A 17,824-nucleotide genomic window follows, 5' to 3' on the forward strand; every position below is an offset into this window, starting at 1 on the left:
AAGTCCATACAATTAAATAAAGGTTCCATAGTAACATAAGTATTGTGCTTTCAAAGACGCCTCAGTCTGCAGTGCCAGAAATCAATGTCGAGAGGATCTATGCAAATAACACCCATAACTTTGTAGCAGCCCTTTATCCACTAGTCTTCATAGACACTACGGGCCCATTAGGATGGCGGGTGGACTTTGTCCAGCCGCCATCCCGTCGTAAAACGGGACTGCCCCTCATAAGGGCGGCAGTCCCGTGGGGGCCATTAGAATGCCCCCGCCACACTGGTGGGCGCATCCCACATTTTTAACATTGCGACGGGCGTTGCTGAAAGCACCGCCCGCCGCAATGCTAGAAATGCACATTGTGCACTTCAATGCACAACGTGACAGGCACCGTGCCGTGCCTGTCACGTTGTACAGTGAAATGCAGGGGGGTACCATAGGTACTCCCCATGTGCACCCCCCACCTCCCCGGAGTCCCTGGGGGCCCACAACGGCCCCCCACAAGACATTCCCACATGCCTTTCGGTGGTGGTATTGCCACCACGGAAAAGCATGTCCCCACCTTCACCCTAATATGGATGGCGGTGTTTAACAGACACCGCCACCATATGAAACCCTTTTCCCCCTGGTCAACTCCTTGGCTGGGCGGAAAAGTGGCAGTAAATCTTTCCGCCTGCTGCGGTCCCCCCCCCTGCCATAGTAATATGCGGGGGAATTGGGTGGCGGGTGGGCAAGGATGTCGGGCAGATCGCCACCGCCCGCATGGCGGTGGTGATCCGCCCGACATCCTGATGGGGCCCTACATCTCTAGTACAGACAATAGAGCTGAATGGTAGCAAAATTAGAAGAGTTGTCAAAGGGTTCTTCCTTATTTAACCTCACATTTATTTCCCTTAGTATTTTGAGTATCAATGGATGCTTATTGATGCCTTTAATGGTGTGCCACTAACAAGCAATTAACTTATCAGAGTGGGAAATTGCCCAAGTAAACTGAACATAGCTGAATATAAAGGTGGACAGTTGTCTACATATTGCCAGGCAGTGTTGTTATCACTGGTGTATAAAATTATACATCTTTCATAGCATTACTGAACTCGAAAATTAATCCAAAAATAGCTTGTGTCTCTTGTAACTTCACTACAGTGTAATAATGCAGAACATTATGATTGAAGAATTAGAGAGATCTGTAGATAAACTAACAAAATGGATATCTGCCTTAGTCTGCCAGTGTTGCTGTTTGTACCACCACCAATGCGCGGGCCACCAATGCATGAACCAGATACAGTACATTGAGGAGGAACAACATATTGTGGTAGCTTTTATGCTGCTTAGTCTTTCAAAATGTCCGCCATGATTCTTCCTGTAAGCTATCTGTGACTGTGAAAACAAGTTTTATATGAAAACGTAAAGAGGAATGTGTGTATGTACATATATGTGTATGCACTGTGCTTACGCAGAGCTTTTTGTACTTTTTTGACACACAGTTTCCTATCAGAGTCTACCACAGTTTAGTAGAAATATTATTGTGTCTTCCGCACAATTCTGAAAAGGGGTCTTTAATGTTCTTGCGGGCGGTCTCAGTTTGTTTCAAGTTAGGTAGAACTAGGGAAATAACATTGGATCCTGAGGCCCTTGTGTGGCAAGAGGTCCCCAGCCTCAGCGGGGACACTCAATCTAGGGAATGTGTATACATGTGGAGCGGTCACAGTAGGTTACATTTTTGGGGTCTCGCCAGATGTTTCAAGGGGAGGGCACACAGTTTTGTGTAATGCCACTGGATGGTCCCTAAGAGCTGCAGTTTAATAAAGTGTCTTGAATGCAGGCTTCTGGCAACTTTATTGCATAAGGAACTAAGGGCATATTGGCATGGGATGTCATGGCTTGTGCAGGCAAGGAAAGGGGGTCTCAGAGTTAATGAAGTCCTCTAAATGACTTGTAAAGACTACGGTTATTTTATGGATCGATGAGAGGCCTTGAGGGTTAGCAGGGGGGCACTTTGAATTTCTGGGGACTTAAGGAAAAGTGGTGCCATCTCTAAGCTTGTGTGATCGGCTAAAATCTGTAAGAGTCAGTTTAGTGCCCGGGAGAGCCAGATGAGGGAATTTGAAGTTCAGCCAAGGCATCTGACTTTTAGGAATGGGTCACTCAAGCTGGCAAACTGAAGGGTCGCTTGGGTAATCTGAGGGCCAGTACAGGGTGGCTCATGATGGACTGAGGGCAAGTTGAGGTTGTTTGTGGGAAGGTTAAGGTCCAGTACATGGAGTTTGTATTTAAAGGCTGAGCACAGACAGATACTTCAGGGTGCTTGAGAGTCAGGGGACAACATCCTGGCCCTTCCTGGTCTATGATCTGTGATTTCTGAGACCAGCTGAGGGCATCCTAGTACTGGCAGAGGACTCGATTGCTGATTCATGAGAGGACCTCCTCTGAGGAGGACTCACTTTGGGGCGACTAATGAATAGCGTGCCGAGATATATCTTGAAATCTCCTAGTGTTGCTTAGGGGCTTTGCGGCCCAGATTACAGGTTGTGTGGACTCGCTGAGGTAATGTGAGAACCAGCTAAGGCCCTCAGAGATTCAGGGGAGGAGCTCAGTTGGTAAACTAATGCCATCTTAGCAGTAACATAAATATAAAAAAGCAAGCCCCTGCCCCTCGCAGTAGGCAGCTGGCACCAAGCTTGGCTTTCTGATGCTCGTGTCATGCCTGTTCTATCTTCCATAGTCACTGCCAGTGCCGTACCTGATTTGTATCTGAGGGAAACCTACACTGCAACTGCTTCTTCTGTGGACAGAGTGTGTGTGAGAGAAGCTTGCAATGCTTTGCTACCCATGCTGTGTACTCTACTGGGCACTTTTCACATCAAATTTTTAGGCAGGAGGGGAGGGGCATGCATCACTGAATATAATGTTTATTATGCTATTTTTCAGTTTAGCAGCAAACACTTCTTAAATTCGAAAAGGCTATGGTGACAGTGTTGACCATTTTTAGCAGAGGGGCTCAGCATAAAAACGGTTGAAGATTGCTGCTGTAATGAAATGGTCCTGCAAACACAGATTGACTAAAAGAGGGAAGAAAATGTATCACTTTTGCTGTCCTCCTGAACATGAACACACACTTTTGTAAAAAAAAATGTATCACCTCTTTAGTAATGTCTTTCACCCTGACTTCTGGAGAGCATAACAACTATTTTACTGTTTTGCTTTGGAAACCTAAAATCTTCACAATTTTAGCAGGCTGTTTACAATTAAAGTCACGTTTATTAACAACTAAAAAGTCTAAACCCATTCCCCCCCAAATCTTGCTGCCATGCGATATGATAAAAATATTGTTTAAATAAATGATAACATAAACACCCTGAGACCCAAAAATGAGCAACAACTAGCCTCACAAGCTTAGTAAAACACCATGGGGCTGATGTGAGACCGAAAGGTAGAAAAATGTAGTGCCTCGTCGCTCCTGCTCATAGGAACAGAAAATGGATTAGAGGCTGTAGATTGGTTAGAACAGAGAAATATGTTAACTGAACATTCAGCGTTGTGCAACCAAAACATTCCTCAAAAGATGGATACACTATCCATTTGTTGAACTACCTCCGATTTATTACCAGCTGCAAATCTTTTAAAATGTAGTTTATTAAGAAAATGTTGCTAAAATATTCTGGACTTCAGATTGGAATTTACAGAATAGCCCCAATCAGAAATGTCTCCTAAGACTTTAAATCTACCAGACCCTAGCCAGATTCATGCTAAATAGTGCCAATACATCTTTCTGTATTCCTTTGAAAATTGAACTTCCTGAAAACCCCATTCCTGAGTCGAATCTGCTGTGAACTTTATGATGTAGCGTTAAAACAATGGATTTTTAAACCACTTGTCCATAAAACACTACGGGGCTGATTATGATGTCGGTTGGAAAGCCTCCGACCGCTATTCAGAAGTTTTCCGACCGCGGTAGGAGGCTTTCCAACCAACGTGGTCGGTTTGCGGTCCGACCGCCCGATTACGATGTTGACGGTCAAAATGTTAATCGACCGGTAATTCCAACTCATTCACGACCGGCTCTCGGAGTCTTCCAGCCGGTCAGAACCACACTGTTATCCCCTATGGACGGCGTTTCTGCTGTCGGGATTCCGATGTTGGTTACCCTGAAAAGTGACTTTGTGGTCTGTTAGCAAGGCCCCTCTGCCTCCGCAGTCTTTGGTTGGTGGGTGAGGGGATACCTAGGGTACCCCCCCTGTAAAACCCAGCACTTTGTGGCAGGCACCATGGGGTGCCTACATCAGGGTTCAGGGTTTTACACACACACCCATTTCTCTATAGGAGCCTGTATTAAGGACAATTTACAGCCGTGACACAAGCTCCCAGAGAGAAGAATGAGTATGCAACCGAACAGTGTTCGGTCGCAATGTAAACTGAGACCGACATTGTAATAAGCCCCTGTATGTTTGAGATAAAAATAAAAAACCTGTATGTAGAATCACCCGTGAATGCAGGCTCTTGCACAATAGCTAAGCTTCTACTGAACCTTCATCTATGTGAAAACCACTGCTCATTCCTTCAGCTCTGCCTGATAATACTGGAAAACCTGGAAAACCTGAGAAAAATATAGTCTTCTCCGGCACTGTCAAAACCTCGCCACAGACTCTACTTTGGTTATTACAAACCTTATCCAACTAAGTAAAAGATTTGACATAGTTTGTAACATTTTTCATCAAACCTCTACCACAAAGGAGACTTTGAGCTTTTGCACCTGATCGTTTTAAGGCTAGGTCAGATAATGTAACCTTATACTCGCAGTTCCATATATCCTTCCAACGGTCATGGAGGGGTTTACAAAATAAACTTATAAAGTCTAGTTCCATTTTGGGAGTATTGCACAGTTTATTGCCCACATCAGGTTTAGAACACCCTACTCACATAAAATGTCTTAAATCCCTTTTTAAGAGGTTCCTGACGAATTACATATTATATTTTGCCTCAGAAACTAGGCGATTAGGCCTGTGCATCTTTAGCTAGAAATTTAAAAGTAGTTTGAACTTGTTGTACAACCTATCAAAATTCGTCATTCTGAAAATCTCTGTATGCTTCCAAAAGAAAAGGTTCCCAAAAATGATCTGGGGCATAATAATATAGCCTTATAGCCAGCCATAGCGGGCTATGAATATGTGATGTTTTTCCGCATACAAATATCCCGCATACCATCACTCCACAAAAATGATTCCGCTTATTATGCGAGGTCAAGGACCTCACGGAGAAATGGTATGCGGACTGAAAGCCGCGGAAAAAAAGATTCAGAGTAACTGTGCTGTACCGCGGGCTATACCGGCCATTAAACGCCTGCTCAATCGTTAAAGGCCCGAGCCGAAGCCGAGGGCCTTTAACTAGGGAGCGGAACTTTAATGGCTGGTGTAGCCCAGCTACGGAAGGCTATAAGGCTGTTAGAGCATTCTGCCACCAGAGGACAGAATTTTCTAACAAATATGACAAAGGCCCCTCTGAGCCCGAGGGGGTTTAAATCCCCTTGGGCTCGGAGAGGCATTTGTAAAACAACATTGGAACGTTGCTTTGCGGGCTTTTACCGGCCCGTAGAAGCTTGAAGCACTATATTGTATTCAATAAAGTGCTCCACATTCCAATGTTCTAATAAACAGTAGCATACTCATCTGCAAAATATAAGCTTTACTCATATACCGTTTTTCTGCCTGTGGAGCAGAGGCTCTTTTTGCTGCTGTTCTTTTGAACACCTTTCTCTAATTGAACATTCATTATCTCATTTTTAACTAATCTTTTTAGAAGCAGGAAAGTGCTTTCCTTAACATGAGGAGTTTAATGCTGTTCGAATTTTTATGCATCCTTACTCGAAAGCTTATCGTCGCCCTCTGGCTCTGGGAGAGTGCAGTACTTCTCGGCTGGCTCTTCAGATGTCTCATTTCCATTGAGTTTTTTCCTTTCATTTTATTAGCAAGCTTTAAAAACGCACAAGAAGCTTCTTTAAGTGCTACATGAGTTTCCTCAGAGTTAAAAACTCTTCGGCTCTGCCTCCTGCTTTTACCAAATCTGTACCAGCTGGGACCTTTCTCTCATGCCATTATCAACTTGCTTCCTAAACATAATTATAAATTCTCCTGGAATGGTAATTCTTAAACACTCTTAATTTTGCCATAGCACAACACATGGGAACTTCCAACAGCCAGCATCATTGAACAATAAGGGAAGTATTGAATATTTTGTTTACAAGCCTCTTAAAAAATACCAGGATTCACATTTTGAAAATATATGATACAAAATGGCTGACGCATTCTAGTTACATAAACATGGCCAATAACTCTTAAAAAACTATTATGCTGCAGAAACACACAATCTAAAAAGGCCTTAGTTTCCTCACAAGATCTCAGACATTATTACACCCTCCTATATAAAAACAAAGCACAAGCCCCAAACCTCACTGTTGAGGACTACAACATCGCAATATGCAGAACGCCCTTGAAGGTGCTCGCCTCAACTGCCAGCGGGAGATGCAACCAAGAGAACCTAAGAATGTTCCCCGCCAGGCAGAAGACTTCTCCTATGAAAGCTAGTACACAATGGCAGCACATAGGTTTTTTGCACAATTCGCTGACCACAAACACGACCACAGAAAAATGGTCAATGGAAAACAAATGGAAAACCTATTTATCTGTGCTATATAACACCAAAAACCTAGCCAAGGACAAAAGTGCCACTGAAATTTAAAAACTATATTTTGCTAATGCTAGACCTGGGTCCATGTGAGGCATGGAGGGGTTACAGAGTTATGGATATTGCTCTCTGTTCTACCTAGAGTTGGCAAATCTATAGATAATCACTTCTGGCATATGAAATGTTATTTGTAGGTGGAAGGAAGGCTAGGTGAGATGTACACCCCCTTCTGAAATTAATGTTAATCTCCAGGTTGCTATGTTTGGATCCAACCAAGGCAGATTATCCTTCTTAGATAAGGTATTGGTAACATCTGTTATTTACAAGTCTTAGAAACAATTCAAATTTGTCATTGAGGGCTCCATAAAATACATTTTTATTAGTAATAGTGGTTCAAAGAGTTTTAATATGTTTAGGATGCCAAAGAAACAAAACATGTGTCACAGGTAAGTTACTTCACTTTTTTGCAGAGGGAATGAACTGTCAGGATTTTCATGAGGTGTTACCTGATATTTAAAAAGATCTGCCCATACAGGTATTGGTCTAATCATGATATGTTTTATATGGTGTAGAAATCAAACTTATCTGAATGGATCGGAAGTAAATTGTCTCCTCTTGGATCACTTCCAATCTGGTTGACCATCCTAATTTCATCGATAATTGTTACCACAATCACCGAAGTTGCCAGCAATCCTGCGACCATCACCATATTCCTGCCGATATTAGCTCCTTTGGTAAGTGAACGCCTCTAAATTCTGCCTATTTCCGTGAGAGACTTTAAATAAAAAAATTAATGTAGAACAAATGGTCGGGCTAATGATAGTTTAACCATGTATTACAGATTTGATTTAGATCAGAAAATAATAGGAATTTGGCTAGGAACCATTATTTTAATCAACCTCAATTTGCTTTAGCGGACAAAGGCATGCCTAAAAAAATCTTATATAAATGTGTTATAACAACCAATGTAAACAGTTATTTTACTCATTTAAGTATCGATTTTCATAGAGCACATGATTGTGGAAAGATATCCTGGTACTGAGTAGAAAGGTAAATCATCAAGTGATGAGAGTTTTGTTGGATGTTGGCATGCAACTATGTGCTATGTAGAAAAATGACTTGATGACCAAGGAGGACCTTTATGGGCACTACAGAACACACTTTAAGCCTTTACTCACTCAAACTGTGAATGTAGGCCTACAATGTTGAACCTAAATAAGGGCCACGGATTTAATACATTTGTTGGGTCAGTTCACAAAGCAAAATTTGTCAAGGCCAGCGCCTCCAACCCTACATTGCCCTCTTTCACCTTCTACAAATTCTTTATTTTAATCTTAGGACTTACCTCATACCCAAGACTATGGTTACCACATGTCCTGGAGCTGCCGAGACAGTCCATTTTGTAAATCTCTTCTAGTGTTCCAATGCTTATGGGTGATTTAAAAAACGATTTCAGTTTTTGCAGAGGGTTGGTTGAGCATACACATTTGAGTTCAATGTCTATTTCTCACATATCAAAATCAAAAAGGACTAGCTATGTTAGGGGGAGGGGGGACTCAAAAAAGTGCGCATGCCGGCAAACCGATTGGTTTGTTCATGAAGCCCTCACCCACCAACCTAGTTGGTGGCATGCTTCATCATCGGGCCCACCACAGTGACACCGAGTGTGTCCCGGGTGTGCTTTGACACCAGTTTACTGCGGAGCTGGTATGTTCGCTGAGTGTGCAGTGTAGTGAGTGAGAAAGTGAAAGTTAACAAGCTATACAGTGGGTCCCAGTACCCAAGGGTAAATGGATAAACTTTAATTACTGGGCCCCTGTTAGCTACTAAAAGGCAAACGGACGTGTTGGAGTGTGAATTATGACCTCCTGCGTCCTGTGTGGTCTACATGTTTCAACCAGGCCTTTTTTAATTTAAAACTGGCTTTCCTCAGGACCAAGTGAGTATGTGAAAAAAGGTGCAGATAAATAAAATTACTAAATTATAGGGATTGTGTTGTTTCTTGGCTATGTGTTGCACTCCCTAAGGTGCGTTATATGTTAGAGGGGGATTCCCTCTTGCTTTACTACACATAACATATACAATACATAGACAGACGTTCAGGGTAGAGTCATATTAGCATGATATGATAATTTCCACATCATTTAGCCGACTTATAAGGTGGGTGATTGACCTATATACGGCTAGGGTGTGGTCATGTCGGAGACATGACCTGCGTGGGTTTTATCTTAAAACCGATTGTAATGGTGAGCTAAAACAGCGGATATTAGCATGGTGAGGTACAGGTAAGTAAAGTACATTATCCTCACACAGGCTATTTGCTGTAAAAAGCTTCCTTGGGTCACCTGGCAGAGAAAGAGAGCCTGAAAAAAGGTTGTGAAAGTAATTGGTTACATCCGACCTGTAGGGAGAAAGATATCAACAGCTTAACCCAGTTGTTGCAGTTGTGTGCTGGATTTACTCACGGAATTGCCGGTCTAGATCCTCCTTGGACCTGTCTTCCTTCTGCGGTGCCCGAAATGAGACGAGGAGGCCCCCCGATCGAGTTTAAGTAGCCCTGTTTATTGTTTTCACCTGGGTAAGTGTGGAAATAGAAGGAGGGATGCGCTCGCGCTAGATGCCTCGTCATTGCCGTGGTGCGCATGCTCAAATGAGCAGTGTTTTTCGCGCATGCGCATGGTGGGGTTCGAAGGACAAGGAGTGCCTCAGCGTCTGCGCATGTGCGCAGACGTAATGGGAGTCTTTTGCGAGCTTGGGCATGTGCACAGGCGTGATGAACAACTGTTGCTTGTAAGGCTGGGAGGACCGAACTGCTCAAAAGGTAGCGCTGTTTTGCGCTAGTAGCAGGGGTGACTTGTTCGAAAGAACAGGGGCATACCAAAGTACATTTATGTGTATACAGCAATTTGGGTAGTATGCTGTATGCGGAGTTGCCTGTATGTAGGCTAGGGCGCACATAAGGTGTACGAGGGTGTGAAGTAGCTTAGGCTGGGTCACATTGTGAGAAGAGAAGACAGGTTGGTACACATGACATAGTGATCACATTTGGGAGTGGGGCCTCCGTAGGTATGGCTAGCAGATGGCTTGTACAAAGGTAGATTGTTCAGGGGTTTAGGGAATTCCACGGTATTGAGTCGTTCAAACCCACTGTGTGGGTAGACAGTCTGAATATCCAGCGTTGTTCTTTCTGGAGAAGGTATTTTTCATTGTTTTCTGTTGCATCAAACTGTTCAATGACAGTCCATGTGAAGTCATTAGGGGTGTGGTTGTGGGACAAGAAGTGGTCCGTCAATGTACTTGTATTCTTGCCACACTGGATGGTGCTCCTGTGTTCCGTCATTCTAGTTCTGACTTTTCGGGTAGTCATCCCGATGCACCGTAGGCCGCATCTGCAGGTTATAAGGTATACCAGGCTGGACGAGTTGCAGTTTGTGAACTGACGTTGCGTCCGTGTTTTGCCCGGATCCAAATTGAGGGTTTTGGATGATGATGTCAAGTGGCATACGCTGCAATTGTTACATGGCCGGTGGCCTGTGAGTTTAGGTAAGCCCCAGGCGTTGAGGATTGTGTTGTCGGCCGGGGCGGTGTTGGATCTGGGTCTTGTGTGGACAAGCTGATCTTTTAGGTTTTTTGCTCTTTTGTAAGAAAAGCGTGGTTTTTCCCAGTTTCTGGTGCCTGAGTTAATGATCTTCCAGTTTCTTTTGATAATGTTGGAAACTTGGTTTGATGCAGTGTTGTATGTTGTCACACAGGTGAGAGTGGGTTCCTCTGGCGGTTTGACGATGGTTTCAAGCAGTGCCTCCCTATTTTGGTTTCATGCTCTTTTACAGGTGGTTCTGATGATCCTGGCGGGGTACCCTCTGTCCTCCAGTTTGTGGACTAGGGCGGTGGATTGTTGCTTGTAGTTCTGGATGTGACTGCAGTTGCGTCTGCAAAAATTGCCCATAGGGGAGGTTTTCCCTTAGGGGTCTTGGGTGGAAGCTATCAAATCTGAGGAGGGAGTTCCTTGCTGTGGGTTTGTAAAAAGTGGTGGTTGTTAAGCCGTCTTGGTCTGCTTTGATGTTAAGGTCCAAAAAAGCCAGTTCAGTTGGGTTGCTGGTACTTGTGAATCGTAAGTAGTTGTCCCGACTGTTGATCCAAAGTAGGAAGTTGTCCAACGTCTCCTGTTTGCCTTCCCAGATGATGAAGATATCGTTGATGTAGCGACGCCACGTTTTTATGTTAGTTGAGTATGGGTTGGTTGGAGGTTGTATGTGGGTCTGTTCGAAGTGGGCGACATAGAGACCGGCCACGCTCAGGGCAAAAACACCGCCCATGGAAGTCCCGTTGGTTTGCAGGTAGAATTTACCCTCGTATTCAAAGTAGTAGACTTTCAGCGCGAGGGTGGCGCAGTCAATATTAAAGCTTCGGGAGGTATGGTAGTCCCAGGTGTTTTCCATCAGGACATGGTGTAGTTCTTTCAGTGTGGCGTCTTGTGGCAGGCTAGTATATAAGCTCGCTATGTCGAGCCCAACAAGTAGTTGGGTAGCCGAATCGAAGCTTGTGTCCTTAATGATGTTGAGGAGGTGTTTGCTGTCTTTTATGCATGATGGTGTCTTTTGAACCAGGGGGTTGAGAAAGAAGTCACAGAATCGTGACAATGGTTCTAGAAGCGATTGGATCCCAGGCACGATAGTTCTCCCCGGTGGGGGGTGACTCCTCTGTGCACCTTGGGGACTGTGTAGAAGTACGGGGTTCTTGCATTTTTGGTACACAGGTAATCAGCTTGTTGTTTTGAGATAAGCTCTGCATCGCTGGCATTTTTGACCAGGGTGTTGATGGTGTTGCGTAGCTCATTGGTCGGGTCTTTTTTGAGGCATCTGTAGTTCCTAGTGTCGCTCAGGAGTCTGCGGCACTCTTTATCATAGTCCATTCTGTCCATCAGGACAATACCGCCACCTTTGTCCGTTGGCTTGATGATGAGGGATGGATCATTCTGTAAGCGTTTGATCGTTTCGCGTTCTTGGCGGGACAGGTTATTGAAGGTGTTCCTGTGTTGCAGTTTTTCTACATCAGTGTATACTGCCTGTTCAAAGGTAGATATTTCTACTGGTATGCTGGCTGGTGGTGGGAGGAAATTGGACTTGAGTTTGAGGCCTGTCTCATTGGTGGTCTCATCGTGATTATTGCCTGTGTTTTCCTTCTTTTCAAAGAAAGCTTTCAGCTTGAGCTTCCTGAAAAAATTGGCTAGTTCTACATGTAGCTTGAAGGTATCCAGTCTGGTTGTGGGGACGAAGGAGAGACCTTTGTTCAGGACTTCCGTTTCCTCATTAGTGAGCTGTGTGCTTGAGATGTTAAAGACTAAAGGGCTGGTGGTTCGGGGGAATACTATTTGCTTGGTCCCGCCTGTTCCCTGGATTTGTTCCTTGTGTTGGAGCTCACTGGTTCCTCTTCCGGTGCCCATTGGACCTGTGCTGTGTTCCTTCTCTTTCCGCGTGGTCTTCGGCCCTGGGATAAAAAAGGATACCTCTGGTTTTGATTGCCTTGGTAGAAGGGCATGTGCCCTGGTGCATATATAGGGGGTAACCGAAGTATGGAGGTGGCATTGGTCCAAATTGGGGTGGCCCGAAGTTGTGATTCTGTGGGGGTCCCTGCCATGGTTGTTGCCAATGTTGTCCCCACCGTCCTCTACCTCTAGGTTTGTTAGATCCTGTGCTGGAGTTGCTCGAGATGGAGCTGTTGTCCCCGCAGCTTTCAGAGTCTTTTCTGGGAGCAGTGTAATCATCGTCTGCATAGGGGTAGGTTTTTGAATAGCTGAATCTTTTTAGGTCCTTTTCGAATTTCTTTGCCTTTGTCTGGGTTAGATATTCTTCGTACCCGGCCATTTCTCCATTCTGGTCGTCTAGTTTCTTCTTGAAACCCGTGAGTGTGGTTTTGAAGTGGGTTTCTGTTGCTTGGATCTCGATCATTATGGCATCCGATAGGCGTTTTTTCTGTTTTTATGATTAGTACTAGCCAGTCCCTGGTACAGTGCCAGGCGATCTGGGCCCAGTCTTTTCTAAAGGTGGCATCATCCAGAAATATTCTTGGAGCATTAGTCACTATGAGACCTTTGTCCCCCCCTTTGTCCCCCCTCCCCCTAACATAGCTAGTCCTTTTTGATTTTGACATATAATCCTGGGGATTCAGACTAGCTTACCTAGTCCTCACTCTCTCCTTTGATTCAGCGATATTTCTCACATGTGACATCAGTTCAGAAAATAATCTCATTAAATACACAGCTGATGTGCTATATCACCTTTAGTGGAGCAGCAGGCCACCTGATCCACTATCATGAATCCAGACCCACCTGTAGATTGGCTACATATTATTTAGCAAACACTGAAAGTGAAAGAAAACAAAGAGGAAAGGAAACAACATTATTTATATATTTCGCCTTGCATGGAGCCCTCGGGCTGGAAAATACGCATTAGAGGCATGGGTTTTCTGGTGCCTTGACCTCTGCATACCTATGGTGCACAGGCCTCCAAGTCAGAGGTTTCTGAAGGTGGAGCCAGCTGAGGCTCCCACTGTATGATACCTAGTGGATTTCTGACCAGTAAATGAGGCTGGTAAACAAGGCTTTGAGCGATCCTAGACTGCCAAATTCATCCTCACCCCCAGTGTTCATGCTCGCCCCCAAACCCACCACTCTTCCTGATCAACTTTCCATGTAAGGCACTGAAGACACTACTCTGCATGGTCAACTGCCAATGTGAAACACTGAAGAATGAACATACTTTCAAGATCGACTGCCCACGCTAAACAGGATCAGCTTCCTTCAAAGGACTCTGAAAGCTCTGCTTGTCAGGATCAACTGCCTGTGTAAGACACTGAAGAAAAGGCTCTCTACTCTACTGCAATTGTAAGGCATGAGAGACAGTGGTGTGGAAAACATGGCATTGGCCCTAATGCAAGCAAGGAATACGGGACCCCCTTTCCTCTTGTTAGGAGTACAAAACAGCGATTGTAGGGGGTGCAGTGGGCCCCTCAGATCCCTACGCCCTGGTTCCAGTGCACTTGATGCACTATTGTTTACGCTACGCATAGTTAATTCTCATTGCTACAATGGGCCATGTTGGGGTGGGTGTTAACATTCAGTCAGGGACCTTCGCGTCGCGAAACATCAGGGGACAAAGAAGTGGCCACCAGGTGCCAGCCCACTTTAATAAGGCCTCACTCTGCCCCCTCCCCTTAGTCGCATACCCCATGACCATTTCTGGTCATATCGCATTTCCTAGGGACACCCGCTCCTCGACTGTGGAGACTAATGACGCCCACCCGCAAATGACAATGGGCTCTTGCACATTACTCTGATTAATCAATCATCCAATTGCTAACTGGTATAAGCTTAGGGTGTATCCTTAGATCCCATACTCTACTGCCAAAGCCCTTTTCATTGAATACTTCTTGTTTAGGGTAAGATTCATAGGAATACCCAACCCTCCCCACTTCCTGTTTTTTTTTGTGCCTTTCCTGGCTCTCTTGTCAGAGCTAGACATTGCAGTGACACTTCAGTTCAGGCAGTGCGAGTGTCAGTCATAAATTTTAGAAATTCCCTGGGTTTTCTTTGGCAGTGCATTCAAGCACACATTTCACAAGGTGTATGGGTTATTTCAGTAAAAAGCAGGGCAATTCCATCTTCCAAGTTGTGGTTCGTTTTTGTTTTTTTTAAGGAGTTTTATATAGCGCGAACTTGACACGGTATGGGTATCAGAGCACTTTACATAGCACCAGCTGCATTACAAGAGGACACATTCATTTTTGTTAGGTAAGGGGAGATTAAGTGATTTGCCCAGAATCAATAGATGTTCAGCATCATTGCCGAGACTCGAACCCGGTTCCCCAGATTCGAGGTCGACTGCCCTAGCCGTTAGGCCAACTCCTCTCGGTGGTGTGAGGACCCACTTGAGCATTTTGAAGCAAATGGAAGCTTTTCTGTAGTTTTCTTCAGAATACCCAATATAGGGGCTCATTAGGATTGCGGTTAATCCGCATCCTCCGGGACGGTGGAAGCCTCTGCCGGCCCGAAGGATGCGGACTAACCGCTGCGGACCGAAAAAAAGACCCCCGCCAGATTAGGATGGCTAGGGGATCTTTTTTACGTCCGACGCTCTAACATGGCTGGCGGTGTCTATCAGACACCGCCAACCATATTAGGATGTCAGCGGTCCTATGCTTTTCCACGGCGGCATGTCTGCCATGGAAAGGCATACAGACTTTTCTTTGGGGGGCCGTTGTGGGCCCCCAGGGGTGAAGGGGGAGTGGGGGGTGCCCATGGGGGGTACCTATGGTTCCCCCCTGCCTTTGCATGCATGAAGCGGCAGGCACCACGCGGTGCCTGCAGTTTCGTGCACGAAAAGGAAAACATGTTTTTTTAACATTGCGGCTTGTGCTGCTTCAAGCAGCACCCGCCACAATGTTAAATATACAGGATGTGACCGCCAGGGTGGCGGTCACATCCTAATCAGCACGGAGGCAGATCCGTCCCGCCATCCTAATCGCCCCCATAGTTTTTTTAAATAAAACACACAGTACAAGGAATTGGGAAAGAGGTAATGGTTATGGAATCTGAGTAGACCACAGCAACTCGTAGTCACCATCCAAAAATAGCCTCCTTTGTTACCTCCTGCTCAGAGATGCATTATGAATTTACGAACTTTGCATCTTTTTCATTAATTGAGAAATATTTGTAACCATTTCAATTTAGAGTACACATGGAAAGGGGTAACAGAAGTGACATCGTAGGCCATTTGACCTTTACTTTGACTTACACACACATGCTTAAACATACCAACACATTCACACACTCACGCACATGACTAGCTTTCACCCGCAAGCATGCATACGACATACATTAAACAGCAGTTTTCACTTACTTTAGCTTCCAGATAGGGTCAGATTCCAGCTATTGTACTCCATTTTTTGTTACACTAATAGTGAATAATATCATTCACCATTTTTTTCAGAAAACCAGGCAAGTGGAGCTCCAGTCAGCGTCCATTAGGAATAGCTCCCCCTGGGTTCCAGGCACTGATTTTGCCACCCCTGAGGCCAGGGGTCACAAAAGCAGTCCATATAAGCTACAAAGAAACTACCCTGCCCCGAAAAGCAAAATAAGTGGAATATTTCAACTTAATCTGGGATAGTCATTCCTCATATTTGGCCAAGCTATCCATATGAACTCAATACACTAATATAGATTAACGTGCATTTAATACAAAAATATTCCAAAATACATTTCAAATTTCTACTTCTACTTTTTTTCAACACAATATTAAATGAAAAAACTCAACTTTATTTAACATCCCCCTATCAAAACAATCAGACTCCTCATCCATTCATATCCACAATCACTCAAGCCATACACATACTACTATCATACGGCACACCATATACAGTCAATCTTCCTTCAAATCCACTTACACATGTGGAAGGTTACATATACAGGAACAAGAAGCCAAGAAACAACAGAGATTTGAGAATACAGCAGTACAATTTTAAAATACATATGTTATACAAATTGAAACACACATTCTTTAAATATATAGAGATAAAGAGCCAATTAAGAGCTATCTTTATAGATTGCTACAGGTATTGTGTGTATTCAAATAATTCTCTCCAACTAGGCATAATGTCCCGATGTTCCTGCTGTAACCAGTACCGACACCATTTCGGTAGCCACCCAACTACAGGTTACACCTTCTTCAGGGCGCTAAGGCAAGATGTTCCTGGATTCAAAGTGGTGTGGTGTAGAGGGGAGCAAACCAGCAATGTTATAATCCTACAGATAGAATGATAGCTAGGTCAAACAACTAGGAAAAAATAAATAAACATACAGTAACTAGAGATCATATAAGCCAAAAAATCTCGCAAAGTGACCGATTGGTAAGTGCAATATATACAGATCCTCCTACAGAAGCTAGAATCCAACAGTACCATCAAAAACATTCACTATGCACCGGGTAGTGCCAGGGTAGCAAGGGGAAAGCCAGGCAACCCATAAATGACGTCCATTACAGGACACTTTGTAAACACCAATTTTTATATGGGATTATATTTCTGGTGATTGCTGATAGTGGGGGGGAGTTGATGGGGGAAAACAGAGAGAAAGTCACTGAGCATCAAGGTTTTGCAGTATTTCTTAATATGTTCTCTTCTACCAAAAGTTCCTTTCACATTCACATAACAAAGCACAAGTGTACTCTCTGAACCATGAAGTGCTTAATTTGAGCTGGTGTTTGCCAGTGCTTGGTATTGGCACTTAATTCTCAACACTGGCACTCGACAGTCCACCACGTGGTGACAATGTTTGTCTAATACTGAGGTGAGCACAACGCCAGCATGTGTAATATTTCAAGTACATTAAAAGTTAATGAACCCTGCCACCCAGGCCATTCTTATAGCTTTGGATGTCCAGGAATAGCCCGAATTGCCACACTTGTAAGAGTGTGATGGTTAATAGTTGTGCTGTATTTTCAGTGTTGGCAGGGGCAATGAGTGGTGCAAGCAGATGCGACCTCCTGAGAAGGGCGCTGTCTCTCTCTCTGCCCTCCCTCTTTCTTCCTTTCTGTTATTTCTCTCTCTCCCTCTTTATCTGACAAAGCATGCCATTACAACTTATGTAACTACAACGCATGCCATTACAATGCATACCATTACAACGCATGTCATTACATCGCATTATAAGGTAAGTAATGGAGATTTTTTTGTGTTAGGGTGGGTATGTGTTTTGAGGTAGAAGAGAATAGTAAATCTTACCCTACACTATCCAACACTTTCCCTACTGTTGCACTCACTGGAGTTGGAATAGTAATCTTTACCCATACACTATCCAACACTTACCCTACTGTTGCACCCACTCTACCCGTCCTTTCTTTTCTTATTTCGCATATGGCTTCCAATCGACATCATGGCAGACAGCCTTGAGTAAGTCGTTTAGCCTGTACTTTTCATTAGTAGCAACTCAGCTAAGTTCAGAAGAAAGGAGCCCATAAGGGACCCTTCTCGCGACCCTCTTTTAGGTCTCGTCAGAGAAAGCGCATGAGCTGTTACTGAAATCTGCTGTTAATTAAAAAAATAATGTAAAAAGGGGTTAATGTTCACCTGTTTACCATTGCTGGCTTCTTCATCT

General features: G+C 44.2%; 1 protein-coding gene across 2 annotated transcripts in view; it reads left to right on the forward strand.

Moving 5' to 3' along the window:
* SLC13A1 (solute carrier family 13 member 1) overlaps positions 1-17,824 on the forward strand; it is a 309,760-nt gene that overhangs the window by 247,850 nt on the left and 44,086 nt on the right. For both annotated transcript variants that reach the window (XM_086966833.1, XM_086966838.1), the window contains one exon: positions 7,245-7,406. In XM_086966833.1, coding sequence (XP_086822959.1) covers positions 7,245-7,406 — 162 coding nt within the window. The remainder of the gene's footprint in view (positions 1-7,244; positions 7,407-17,824) is intronic.

The sequence above is a fragment of the Lissotriton vulgaris genome, chromosome 1_1 (assembly GCF_964263255.1).
Source record: "Lissotriton vulgaris chromosome 1_1, aLisVul1.2, whole genome shotgun sequence".
Lineage (NCBI taxonomy): Eukaryota > Metazoa > Chordata > Amphibia > Caudata > Salamandridae > Lissotriton > Lissotriton vulgaris.